The 14,398-nt window shown below is 41.5% G+C and overlaps 1 protein-coding gene across 12 annotated transcripts in view; it reads right to left on the bottom strand.

Annotated features, from left to right (window-relative positions):
• The window catches only part of KDM6A (lysine demethylase 6A), a 194,788-nt gene extending 180,627 nt beyond the window's left edge, over nucleotides 1-14,161 (bottom strand). For 9 of the 12 annotated variants that reach the window (XM_051827032.3, XM_051827033.3, XM_051827035.3 and 6 more), the window contains exons 1-2: nucleotides 13,602-14,161; nucleotides 13,312-13,375 (exon numbers count right to left, since the gene is read on the bottom strand). In XM_051827032.3, the coding sequence (XP_051682992.2) occupies nucleotides 13,312-13,375; nucleotides 13,602-13,762 (225 nt within the window). In that variant the 5' untranslated portion in view covers nucleotides 13,763-14,161. The remainder of the gene's footprint in view (nucleotides 1-13,311; nucleotides 13,376-13,601) is intronic. The other 3 variants (XM_089323964.1, XM_089323963.1, XM_070066976.2) reach the window with 2 other exon arrangements.
• Between the last annotated feature and the right edge of the window lie 237 nt (nucleotides 14,162-14,398).

Raw genomic sequence — 14,398 nt, 5'->3', positions numbered from 1 at the left:
GGTCAGTGTGGTACAAGTAGAAGACCAGACACACAAATGAAAACAGAATAGAAAACCCAGAAACATGTCCCTACAAATATGTCCAACTAATTTTTGACAAAGATCCAAAACCAATTCAATGGAAGAAAAGCCTTTTCAACAAATAATAGTGGAGCAATTGAACGTCATAGGGCAAAAATAGGATAAAGCTCACCATAAGCCTCATTTCTTTTTCTTTTCTTTTTTTTTTTTTTTCTGACAGGCAGAGTGGGCAGTGAGAGAGAGAGAAAGGTCTTCCTTTTGCCGTTGGTTCACCCTCCAATGGCCGCCATGGCCGGCGCACTGCGGCCGGCGCACCGCTGATCCGAAGGCAGGAGCCAGGTGCTTATCCTGGTCTCCCATGGGGTGCAAGGCCGAAGCACTTGGGCCATCCTCCACTGCCTTCCCGGGCCACAGCAGAGAGCTGGCCTGGAAGAGGGGCAACCGGGAAAGAATCCGGCACCCCGACCAGGACTAGAACCGGGTGTGCCGGCGCCGCAAGGCAGAGGATTAGCCTATTGAGCCACGGCGCCGGCCAAGCCTCATTTCTTATTCAAAACATAAAAATATAAAACTTTCATAAAAAAACAGGAAAAAGACTAAAGTCTAGAATACATTTTTTTTAATCTCTTATTTTTAAGACCTATTTATTTTGAAAGAGTTACAGAGAGACAGGGAAAGATAGAGAGCAAGATAGAGAGCACGTTCCTCCAACGTTAAAAATCCAAATAATCTAACTCAAAAATGGGCAAAAGACATAAACAGACGTTATACCACAGGAAACACAGTTGGATAATATGAACATGAAGGATGCTCAACATCACTAGCCATTAGAGAAATGAAAATTAAAACCTCAATGATCTATCACTATACACTTACCAGGTGTCAAAATTTAAGAATAGTATATATCAGATGTTGGAAAGGATCTAACAAAAATGGAGCACTCATACATCACTGGTGGGAATGTAAAATGATAAAGCAGCTCTAGAAAACAATGTGGCAGTTTTTATAAAACTAAATATGCAATTGCACCACTAACAATCGCACTCTTGGGCATTTATCCCAGAGAGAACTTATGTTCACCCAAAAGCCTGTACACAGATGTTCATAGCAACTTTATTCACAATAGCCAAAAACTAGAAAGAACTCTAATGACTTTCTACTGGTAAATGATTAAAGAAACTCTGGCACATCAATACCATGGAATATTATTCAACAATAAAAAGGAACAAAGTATTGATACACCTAACAAGTTAGGTGATTCTCCAGGGAAATCTACTTAGCAAAAAAAAAATCCAATTCCAAAGGAAACATCCTATATGATCCCATTTATATAACATTCTTGAAATAATAAAATCACAGAAATATACTAGTAAATAGATGAATTAGTGGTTGCCAGGGGCTCAGGAATGATGAGAGGAGGTGGCAGATATAGATATAAATGGGCAACAAGACAGGTACTTGTGATGATGGAACAACTGCTTACCTAGACTGTATCAGTGTCAACATCCTAATTGTGATAATGTACCACAGTTTTGCAAGATACCACTACTAATGAAGGGCACAGTAGACCAATTTTTTTTTAGATTTATTTATATGAAAGAGCTACAGAGAGAGAAAGAAAAGAGAGAAAATCACTGTTTCACTACCCAAGTGGCTGCAACTGCAAGGGCTGAGCCAGGCCAAAGCCAGGAGCTTCATTCAAGTCTCCTACACGGGTGGCAGGTGCCCAAGCACTTGAGTCATCTTCTGCTGCTTTTCCCAGGCCAGGGAGCTAGATCAAAAGTGGAGCAGCTGGGACACAAACTGGTGCCCATATGTCAGCACTGCAGGCAGCAGCTTTACCTGCTATGCCACAATGCCAGGCCCAGACCAATTATTTCTCACAACTGCACGTGAATTTACAATTATCTTAAAACAAGAAGCCAAATTTTTTTAAAAAAGTACAAAAGTATTTCTGGTCTGTTCCAGCCCTGACCACCGCAGCCATTTGGGGAATGAACCAGATGATGGAAGATCTCTCTCTACCCCACCCCCCATCCCCCCACACCCCCATAACTGCCTTTCAAATAAATAAAAGCTTTAAAAAAAGAATTTTAAAAAAAGTAGTCTGGGCAAGTCAAAAAAAACACTAACCATTAATAAATAACATAGATTCTCAAATCAATCTAAGAATAACTGGTGGGACCAGCGCTGTGACCTAGAGGGTAAAACAGCAGCCTGTAGCACCAGAATCCCACATGCTCACCAGTTCGAGTCCTGGCTGCTCCACTTCCAATCAAGCTCTCTGCTACAGCCTGGGAAAGCAGTAGAAGATGGCCCCTTGGGCCCCTGCACCCACGTTGGAGACACGGAAGAAGCTCCTGGCTTCAGATCAGTGCAGCTCCTACCACTGTGGCCATTTGAGGAGTGAACCATCGGATGGAAGACCTCTCTCCCTCTCTGCCTCTGCCTCTCTGTAAACTCTGCCTTTCAAATAAATAAATAAATCTTTAAAAAAAAAAAAAAAAAAAACACAGGTTAATCAAACTAGATTAGCAAAAACATCCAAGTCTCAATTCCAATGTACATACTCAGTTTCTGATCTTGAAGACTGATGTTGAAATCAAAGAAAATTATACTCTAGATCAAAATTTAACTGGCCTCTTCTTCTGGGTCAAAACCTTAAAGAACTGAGCCCTGAAAATTCAAATTAACAGCCAGCTAAAATTTTGGTACAATACAGTCACTTTGGAAATTTCTAATTCCCAGTCCTTCATTTTAACAGACACAGAAACTGTAAGAATTAAGTGATTTTACTAAAGCAAGCAGCAGATGCTAAAACTAAGGTTTCCAGTTTTCTAACCCATTGTTCTCAGTGTATCACAAAGCATTCCTGATCAAATCAGCTTTTCAGAACCCAGGTCGACAAGACAATATTGAACCTATTATTTCTGTTACTAGAACACATGCAGGCTGGTGCCAGCACACCGGGTTCTAGTCCCGGTCGGGGTGCCGGATTCTGTCCCGGTTGCCCCTCTTCCAGGCCAGCTCTCTGCTGTGGCCAGGGAGTGCAGAGGAGGATGGCCCAAGTGCTTAGGCCCTGCACCCCATGGGAGACCAGGATAAGCACCTGGCTCCTGCCTTCGGATCAGCACGGTGCGCCGGCCGGTGCGCCAGCCGCAGTGCGCCGGCTGCGGCGGCCATTGGAGGGTGAACCAACGGCAAAAGGAAGACCTTTCTTTCTCTCTCTCTCTCTCTCACTAGCCACTCTGCCTGTCCAAAAAAAAAAAAAAAAAAAAAAAATGTGCTTACAAGTATTTTACCAAGCAAAGCAATAGGTTTTCTAGGGATCAGTCTATATTCTCTCCCCCTAAAACCTTTATGACCAACAGAGATTTTGAGACAGTATGTGAAGTGGTCATAGCACATTACTAAAGTAGGTGGTAAAATTCTTGCTATCTTAGCCTAACCAATACAGTGATTCAAAAGTGTCTCCTTCTCCCTAACACACTCCCATCATTAACACCTGTACTAAGAATCAGCCAACTCAACTAACTGGAAAATACTGGAGTCCATGGTGAAGCTTCAAAGGTGATCCCAAAACTCTGAAATCATACATAAAATGTATGTTGACCTTCAAAGGGTTAATGATTTCAAAAAAGCAATATTAGTGTTTTAGCTCTATTACCTAAAATCTACAGATAAGATATGCCGCTCTGAAATAAGTTAATAACCCACTAAGGGCTATTCCTTTTTCAACTAATCAAGAATGCAAATTTACCTATTTTCCCTTTTATATAATAAAAACCAAAAATAAATCATGAAGATGGATGACTCCTGCAAATACAAGATATTAAGTAATATAAACTACGGCTACCTTATACACATTCAGGGAATAAGTTAAATTAGTATTCATGGAGCCCGATAATCAGTCACACCAATGAAACCAAAATATGAAGGCAAAATTTGCCAATTATTCCAACTGAGTTCACAGTATATAAATTAAGCAACTGCTATCTGAGGAAAGCACATGTGAACACACTTTCAATTAAGAACTTTACATGTTGAGGAAATTCTACATTCAGTATCATAGATTAAAGTAGTAACAGAACCTGAAAAACAAAAATAACTTTAAAAAAAATCATCCAAACCAATCCTCTCACTACAAGAGAATTCAATATAAGAACAAACATTTTCATATGGCAAGCAGTAAAATTCACAAAACATTTTAATAAACTAGATACAATATAACCTCACTTGTGTGGAAAAAAATACAACACCGGGCTGGCGCTGAGGTGTAATGGGTAAAGCCACTGTCTGCTGTGTGTGCATCCCATATGAGTGCTGGTTCGTGACTCAGCTGCTCCACTTCCAATCCAGCTCTCTGTTATGGCCTAGGAAAGCAGTGGAAGATGGCCCAAGTCCTTCAGCCCTGCACTGACGTGGGAGACCCAGAGGAAGCTCCCGGCTCCTGGCTTCGGATCAGCACAGCTCCGGCCATTGCGGCCATTTGGGAAGTGAACCAACGGAAGGAAGACCTTTGTCTCTGTCTCTCCCTCTCACTGTCTGTAACTCTACCTCTCAAATATATAAATAAAAATCTTTTTTAAAAAATGTAAAAAATGGGGTTCCCGCACTGTGGTATAGCAATAGCAGGTAAAACTGCTGCCTGCAGCGCTCGCATCCTATATGGGCACCAGTTTGACACCCGGCTGCTCCACTTCCAATCCAGCATCCTTCTAATGGCCTAGGTAAGCAGTGGAAGATAGCCCAAGTGTTTGGGCCCCTGCACCCTTGTGGGAGACCTGGAAGAAGTTCCTGGCTCTGGATCAGTCCAGCTCTAGCCATTGTGACCATTTGGGGAGTGAACCAGCAGATGGAAGACCTTTCTGTCTGTCACTCCCTCTCTCTGTAACTCTACCTCCCAAATAAATAAAATCTTTAAAAAGAAATTTAAAAATTAATGCAATTAGGACTTTAGTTAGTTTAAAAAAAGATGTGTCAAGAATAACTCCAAGGTTGTTACAGCAGGGAGAGTGGTTGACATTTACTAACACAAGGAAGAATGAAGACAATGCCAAATTCAGTTTGCACACATTCATTCTGAGGTGCCTTCACAGATAGATAGATACACAAGTAAAAAAGTCAAGCAGACAACCAAAACCTAGGGCAGAACCTCCTTGAAAGGAGATTGAGACATGGTCAGAGACACAGAAAGGCAAAATAGTGAAATGTCATAAAAGCAAAGAAAAGGCTGTTTCAAGAGTTCTCTAATCTGTCTCTATCCCTCCCCCCAATTCCTAAATCGAAGCTTCAGTTTAAAGTTAATCGTCTTTTCCAGGATGATTTACATGATTTACCATGCACTAAGCACCCTCCATGCATGCTTTTGTTTCCTAACAAAAAACGGCACTGACCTGCAGGAAATCTATCACCACTACCACTTTACAGATGAGAAATCTGAGCCCCTGAAAAGATGCTGCTCAAGGATCCCACATTTCTTAAGTGGCAGGAGCAGAATTTTACCCTAAAATCCATATATTGCTATCTATTCATTAGAAATTCACAGCTGGGTTCCTTTCTCCATAAAAGCTCCAATGATGTCTCGAAACATCCTATGGTCTATAGTGATGGGGCTATTCACAGTCACACCGGGACACCCTATGCTCAACCCATGACAGACTACTCACAATTCCTCAGACACCATTTAGTTACTTCATACCTCCAACCCTGCTCTTTATCCACTTGCTACGTGTCTGATAAACTTCTCAAGTTTCATAACCAAAACCAAATGGTACATGTTTATGCAGTTTCCCTCACCTACCTCTCCAGTCAAAATTACCTCCAAAATGTTGGCAATTGTTGAAAACAGGAGTTCATTAAACCATTGTTGACATCTGTACATAATCTAAACTATCTATAATAAAAAAGTTAGAAAGGTTTTCATTGCTCCATCAGTTGTGAATTCATAACACTTTGTATCTATTGTGATTACTATACTTACTACATCAGATGACCCATCTGCAGGCCTCTCTCCACAGATAACAGAGCAGGCTATCTTACATGTTTGCCCAGGACCTGACAAGGTCCCTCACCCACAGCAGTTCAACAAATGTTTCATGAATCAATCAAGCAAAGCAAAAGCTTTTCAAGTTCTCGCCCTGATATTTGAAATTCAAAGTATTTAAAAATTTTTGTTGTATCTGGAAGCCAAACTTTCCCTAAACATACAAACTTATCCAAACTCAAACCAGATACATAAAGTTCTTAGGTAAAACTATTTTTTATATATTGTGTAATATTATATCACAGAACACTAACATAATACCAAAAATACAAAAATTCACATCATATTCAAGCTGAATGTTTCTACTCATTCTCCAAGCAACTAATACTTACATTTCTAGATAGGAAAAAACAAGGTCTATGAATATTTGATATTAAAAAATTACTTTGATGGGTAATATGGACAGGGTACTTATGTTTCAGAGACAAATACTATGGGTTAAATGATATGACTGATATTTCAGATTTGCTCCAAACCAGCATGAATAAAGGGCAAGATATAAATGAAACAAGAGTGGCCATGAGTTACAAATTGTTAAAGCTGGTTAACAGGTGATGGTTGGTTGGTTTTCTCTACTTTCGAAAATACTAGAAATTCTCCCTAATAAACTTTTTTTCTTTTATTTTTCTTTTCGCTTTTGTTTTTCAAAGAGAATGATCTGATGAACATAATGTAATAGATCTATAGTCAGAAAACAAGCTTGTCTCAATTTCTTCCATTGTTCTAAATTAAAATGAATTAGATGACCTTATATAATATTCCTAACTATAACAAAGCCCAAATTTCTCCCTGAGAATAAACTTAGTAGCAGCATCTTTTATTTATTCTAACGCAGACAAAACAGTACTACAGACAAAACTACCAAAAGAACACAATACATTCACAACAGAATAATACCAACAGTTTTAGCAATGTAAAAGAGCAGACAAGACAGAATTAAAGGAGGGAAGGAATGAGGAAAAAAAAACAAAAGCTTGTAGGAGAAAGTGGCAAACAGCTACAAATTGGCTCAGAAACATAAAGCTGTCTAAATAAGGGATTATTAACATTTTAACAGGTTACAGCTCTCAATTAGGTCCCAAATACCAGCCTGGGCCAAATCAGGCCCAATAGTAAAGTCAACAATGAAATAGATTCTTAAGATCAAAATGAAGAATAAGTATAGTGACTATCATGAAGCCACCTAAAATGCAAAGAAACAGGATCTAATTGAGTACCCACTGAAGAACCACACATTCAAAAGAATTCCACCTTGCAATGTAGCAAAACACAACAAGCATCTCTTCTAACTACAGACTTGGTAGTTGAATTCCATCTTTAGTCAACCAAAATATAATATTCTGGTGTACTATCAGAGTGCTTACTGGTTTCTTTTTAGTTTTTATTTATTTTATTTTAGAGGCAGAAAGACAGACATCTCCATCCACTGGTGCACTCCTCAAATACCCGCAATATCAGGGACTGGGCAGGCCAAAGACAGGAGCCTGAAACTCAATCTCGGTCTCCCACATAGGAGACAAGGACCCAAGTACTTCAGCCATCATCTGCTGTCTGCCGGAGTGCACATTAGCAAGGAGCTGGAATTGGAAGCACAACTAGGACTTGAATGAGCACTCCAACATGGGATGCAGACATCCCAAGTCATCCTAGCCACTGTGCCAAACATCCACTCCTTTATTGTGCCATTTTTAAAGCAATACATGTCTATGATTTTAAAAAGCAGTAATCTCTAAAGTAAAAGTTTAAAATCTCCCTTCTTTCTTACCATAGAGGTATTCTGTACTCCAAGTTGACCATTATTTAACTACTTCTTGAGTATCATTTCAAAACTGTTACACAATTTCTTAAATTGACCCATAAACACTCATTTAAGGACCCCAATAAAAGAATCCATAACAAAAGTAAATACTGCTACACAACGAGATCAGGAAGGGACAGCATACACAGTATATCATCTTTTGATCATCTGCTGAAAGCTAAAATTTGAGTTTTAAATGTTTTCCTAAGTGAAATTAAAAGATACCTTGCTAATATCTAAATCAAGAAACAGTACCTCCAAGAAACAATCCCCATCCTATTAGTAAGAGCCTTTCTACTGTGTAACTTGTTAAATTGATTTTTATCATGAACTTTCAGAGAACTTCATACTTTTCTTTTGCTACTGATGTTCCTGTGTTAGTCAACCTTATACTTACTTAATCTCACCCCTCTTAGGAACCTATAAATTCAATGCAGGTAAAGGATATCTATCCGTGTTATTCTCAGATTCCCTGCAAAGAAGACTTGCACTTAGTGAATATTCAGATAAGGTTGCTCTAGTTTATTGTCATAACTCACAAACCAATATGGAAAACTGATACAATTATATATGAAGTTTCAGAGTGTGTACATGGACTGTCAATTATGCATTCATTAAGTAATCTCAATTAACTGGCCTACAAATAAATATATGTGGGCCCTAAATATAAATAGCCTAACCACAATTTCAATTCTTAGATAATCTGGTGGTGTTTCTGAACATAAATTAGCTCTCTGGATACCACATTTCAAAAATATTATTAATGATGCACAGTGTTATCAGTCATCAATATCAAAGAGCTCAAAGCATCAATATGACTTTCAAAGTGAAAAAAAGCCTAACAAAAGTCCTTCCAAATATACAGAACATTGGTAGTAAATAAACAAAGCTAAATGTTACATAATTTAAGTCAGAAAAAGATTCACTGTGCAGCTACCCAAACAATGAACCTTCACAAAACTTCCATCTCTCAGGCAATTTTTCTCACCAACATGAAACATCTACAGGTGGCAGTCATTTCAATTTGTAATTTATTCTACAGAAAGAGCTGTTCAATGAAAAAGAAAACCAAAACTTGAAAAGTGCCTTTTGGGGCAAGCATTTGGCTTAGGGTTTAAGCCACCAGTCAGGATGCCCGTGGCCCACACTGGAGTTCCAAAACTGGCACCTGATCCCAGCTTCCCTGCTGTGGATCAGATGGAAGCAGCAGTGAGAGCTCAATGACGATGGGCTCCTACCACCCACCTGGGAGACCTGGACTGAGTTCCTGAGTTCCTGAGTTCCAGGCTTCCAGGCTTCCAGCCTTCGTTACCGACCACCCCCCACCCCCGTTGTGGGTATTTGAGGAGTGAACCAGATGACACAATGCTCTTGCTCTCACTCTCAAATAAATGACTTAAGTGCCTGTTTATATATTGCTGCAGTTCTCCTTTATGCCCAGATAAGCAAACATGTTCTGTAATCTCTTACTACACCTTCATTACCAGGGATATAACAAAATTTTAGGAAATGCGTAACAGCTGCAAGAAGAGTTTCTCCAGGTAAACAATAACTAGAAGACAATTTTCCAAACTATAAAATATTTTGTAAAATGCACATTAAAGAACTAATTTTCATACACAAAGCATGAAATTATTTCTTTGGTTATTTTCTTAACGAAAATACTAAACTTCTTTAACACTGAAATGAATATATCCTTTTAAGTAATAAATGCCAGCAAACAAAGAACATATGTAACAAAGAATGTTTTTAAACACCAACATCCAAATATTACATTATAAAAAAAACCACTTCTAGACCTGACCTAACAATCTTTCCCTATCATCTACAAGCATCAAACCAAATTTAGAAAAATATACACTTCAATGGATCTTACACTATTTCTATTAACCCTAAAAAATGTTTGAATGCCACCTATTTTAATGCTAATTATCTCCCAGGTTTTTTTCCACATACATTTTTAAACAAACAACTCATAACTACTTCTAAGTTTTCCACATAATCTTTCCATTAATAGAATTACCAAGAAAACTTCCAATAAGATAGAATATTTAAGACAAACTTAATAATAGTCCAAAATAAACATATATGTAGCAATTCCTTGATACAAAGATGTCCTGACAGATAATGCCTTCCCTAGCCTAATACTATAATATTCTATAGTACTGCTATATTCATACTCCTATTACATTCAATGCTATATATTATATACAACTCAAATCCTTATGTTAAAAAAATTAACCCAAAAGGGTTTAAAGTCATTACAACTAATTTCTATTAAAATGCTTCACTGAATTATTTTTCAGTAACTCCACTGTAATGTTAAAAACAAAAATTCTGAATGATGTTACCAGAAGATTAAAGGTCAGCATTGAAAAGCAAACTGTTCAAGATCATGTTATATTACAAAAGCTCTGATTAAGCAACCTCTAGCTGTTTACAACCTTAGAGATATTAATACAGAATATTTTAAATTACTATTTTTAATCCAAAGTATGGTATATGAAATCGCAATCACACAAAAATTCTTTCAATGACTCCAATATAATTGAATCTGACAAAAATATACAGAGACCAAGAGTAATCTGTGGTTTTGATACTGTCCTGGGGACACGTAAGAGACACTTCATTTAATGTTTTCCACTTTCCAAAGCTTTTAAGAATTACATTTTTTTAAAACCTACAAACAAGAATTTAAAAACCTAAAAGAAGATCCTATAATTTATAGGAACAAGAATTTTTTAAAACAAGTAGTAACAGTTAAATTTCTGTCAGAAAGGATACAGTTATTCAAGGTGTTGTTTTTGAAGGGGAGAGGGAGGATAGGACAAAAACCATAGCTAAAAAGGGGCATCCGGTAATAACTCAATTATATTATCTGCCCTCAGGTGAGTACTGAACCTACCCCAGAAGACAAAAGCCATGCCTTGTTTCTAAGACTTTCAAAGAACAAGAATTCTGAAACCAACGTAGCTCAAAAGTAAAAAAAAAAAAAAGAAAAAGAAAAAAAAACTGCTTCCCAGGACTGTTAAAAGAGGGCTGAAACTAAATAATTCAATACTTCCTATAGCAGGACACCAGGTCGTGCATTTTACTCAATTCAAACAGACTGTCTGAGGTTATATAATGTGAAGCTTCACATTACACATTCCACCCGTAATGTCCAGGCTCACAAGGACACAATTAACTACACGAGGCTGCAAGCACATAATATAGAATGGTTCTATTTTAATGTTAAGGCTAATGAGTTTTGACCTAAGCAGGAAGGGCCTCACAAGCACTGAGTCTAAAGCATTGAAGATTATTTTCCTTTAGATCAACAACTTTATAGTTCATCAAATTACCCAAGATTTTATGAAGCTGTAATTCTTCCCCAAAACACACTGAAGCTTTGCAAGTTTCTCATTTTTACGACTGTATTCAAACGTCAAGAAAATAATGCACAAATCCACAAAAAAAATGTGAACACTTTTTTAAAACTGAAGTTCATTACTGCATAGCTGCAGAGTTCAGTATTACAATATGAAAGTCAACGTTAAGCGCCATCCACTGTCAATCTAACTTAATATGAGAGTTCTAAGGCATGAAATCAACTGGCATTTTACACATTATCCACATAAAACATCAAATCCTATTTATTTCTTCATTGTCATAACCAAAAGCAATAGATTTGGCCCAACTTTTCCAAATAAATTATCTTGGCAAACACGTTTACTAATCCCATGTTAGACTGGCAATAATCACTCAGGAAAAAAATGCTCCTTTAACTTTGAATCATTTGTTTAATCTTCTGGAATGACAACTCTGACCACAGTCAAGCATTTTTAAGTAAAATATTTTAAATACTGACTGAAAAAAGAAAAACTGCAAGGCAGGAGACCAACTATCAGTGATGTTTAAATCATTCCAGGGCTAGTAACTGTTCGTTTTCCCAGCGATGGTTTTAATGAAGTCGATTAATACTCACACGAAGTTTAATTCAAGTTTTCTGTACCAGTCAAAGGGACTAGCCTTACTGAAAAGGATTATTTCCGGTTAGCTTTCTGGTCATTATTTGTGACCAAAACTCCTCATATTTAGTTACTTTTAAATAAAAAAGAAGCGTAATTAAAGATAAAAAGGAATTAATGACTTGCTGAGCCAAACTACAGACAAAAATTCAGAGTGCCTGAACCAAAAACCAACTTGAGAATAAAATGCTAGGCTTTAGTCATTCCAAACTTCCTTCTCAACTGCAACAATCAAGCAAGGTGTCAAATGCAAATCTACTGATTTCAGCAGGCAAAGAAAATGTCTAATGGCTGCAACACCTATCACACACACTCGCAAGTTTCACAGTCCCAATTAAGAAGAAAGCATTCGGGAGACCATTTCAACCAGATTTTGTTCAAGAGCTACAAACTGATGCAAACAGAGACTCCAGCCTTTGTTCAGCAGCTTACGGACGGGTAACTAAGTGTGCTACAGGTTGATAAGCATTTACCAGGCTTAGGCATGCTGCTTCCAAGGGTGAGAAAGAGACACAAGAATTCTACATGCAAATGGTCTCAGGTCATTTCTACTAAACACCACCAAGCAACACACTCCGAAGGAGAAGCCTATTCATCGCTACTATTTATTTCCATGTTTACCTCTCCTCCCTCCCCCGAACCCCCCCCTTCACTTTCTCCTCCCACCCTGTCCCGCCATCTTGGGCCGATAGGAGCAGCCATTACTTAACTAAATGACAGTGCCAACAACTTTCCACACAAATAAACAGTACCTACACCCGGAATCCTCCCCGGCCTCCCCAGGCAGACACACAGGAAACGAGGCTCCGGGAAGAGAACACATTCCCAAATAACTGCGCTATTTCTATGGCAGAAAGACCCAAAAAAGTAAACAAGTCACCTAACTTCAGGTAGAACACCTACCAATTGAGATACATGTCAACAGCCCAATGCAAACTCTTCACCGACCTAAAACTACATGCAACTTCCCCGTTCTGAGGGCGGGGGCACGAGGGAGCCCAAAACGTTGGCTTAACGGTGGACAGCACGAACAGCCTGTCTGGAGGAAAAGAATAAAACACCGCGGGAGGCCAGGAAGTCGGTAATTCGGGGACATCTGCACACAGCGGCGGACCCTCCACCCTAAACGGGCACCTCGCAGCTCATCGGCCTACCCCCACCAAGCTGTAAAAACAGCAGGCACTTTTGCCCACCCAGTGGAGCCCGAAGCGCTGCCGTCTCCGCTCCTCCAGCCCCGAGAAGAGCGAGACATTTCGCAAGGGAGCAAGCGAGCTGGCCGCGGATGGAGGGGAGAGCCGTGGCAGGAAATAGTTTTCCGGAAGCCCCTCGGCCATCGTTCGCGGCCACAATGAGCGCTGAGCCGGCCGCGGGGCCCGGGGCGAGCGCGGCGCCGGCCGGGCAGACCGAGTCCGCGCTCCGGCCCGCGGCTGCCTTACCTTAACCAGCAGGGCCTTCGTCCTGGCGCCATCTTCATGAAACCTCACGAACCCGAAGAGGCGGCTGTGCGAAGAGACAGATGAAGCGCGTTAACGCTCTAGGACCCACAGAGACCCGTCCCTGCCCGAGCCCGAGGCCGCGGCGGCGGCGGCGGCGGCGGCGGCGGCGCGGAGAGCGCCAAGCCGAGGTGCCCGCCCCACCGCCGCCAGAGGCGAGCCGCGCTCAGGCCTCCCCAGAAAGCGGCGCCTGCCCCTCCAGAGCCGACCCGGCGAGTGACGGCGGCCGCTACCTGTCCAGTCCGCCGAGCGCCTCCCTCTCCTCGGCTGTCAGGCTGGGGGACGCCTCCTCGCTCTCGCCGCTCGCTTTTCCCGCCGCCATTTTCTTTTCCTCATCACCGAAAGCGGCGGCGGCAGCGGCGGCGGTAGCGAGCGACACTCCGCAGGATTTCATGGAAACGCAGCGAATTCACAACTCCTCCAACGCCGACACCCCCCCTCCCGGGCCGGGGCCCGCGACGACGCCCCCAGTCTCCGCGCGGGACCGGCACACCAACTTTATCGCCGCCTCCTCCTCCGCCGCAGGCGGCGGCGACGAAAAATCCCCAACGCGGTGGCGGCGGCGGCGGCGGCGGCAGGGGCTGCGGAGCCCCCGGGTCGGCAGCGGCGGCGGTTAGGCTGTATGGTCACATCGCGGGGGCGGGCGGGGGGCAGCCACGGGCAGGGGCGGCGGGAACAGCCGGAGCGCGCGGGGCTGGGGAGCACGGGGGGAATTCGATGGAGACACAAACTTCCCCGGTACCAGCACAAAGTTGTTGTAATTGTGTCACACAGCGAACCCCACGCCGCCGCCGTGACCCCCCCTCCCCGCCCGGCGGGCGCAGCCAATCGGCTCAGCCCGCTCGCCTCACGTGACCTTTGTTGACTCACGTCAGCCGTGGCTCCACTCAACTTGCTAGCTGCTGAAGCCCCGCCCACCGAGGCCGCCACCGACAGGGGAGCGGGACGCACGCCAATTCTGGCCGTTGGTTGGCTGCTGGGCGCGTCTGTCGGGGGGAAGGGTTGTCACCCAGAGAGAGCAGGCAGTTAG

This window comes from Oryctolagus cuniculus, chromosome X, assembly GCF_051225735.1.
Source record: "Oryctolagus cuniculus isolate XC-2025 breed Fujian yellow rabbit chromosome X, ASM5122573v1, whole genome shotgun sequence".
NCBI lineage: Eukaryota > Metazoa > Chordata > Mammalia > Lagomorpha > Leporidae > Oryctolagus > Oryctolagus cuniculus.
The sequence above is the reverse complement of the archived record's forward strand: the minus strand, read 5'-3'. Positions and strand labels throughout refer to the sequence as shown.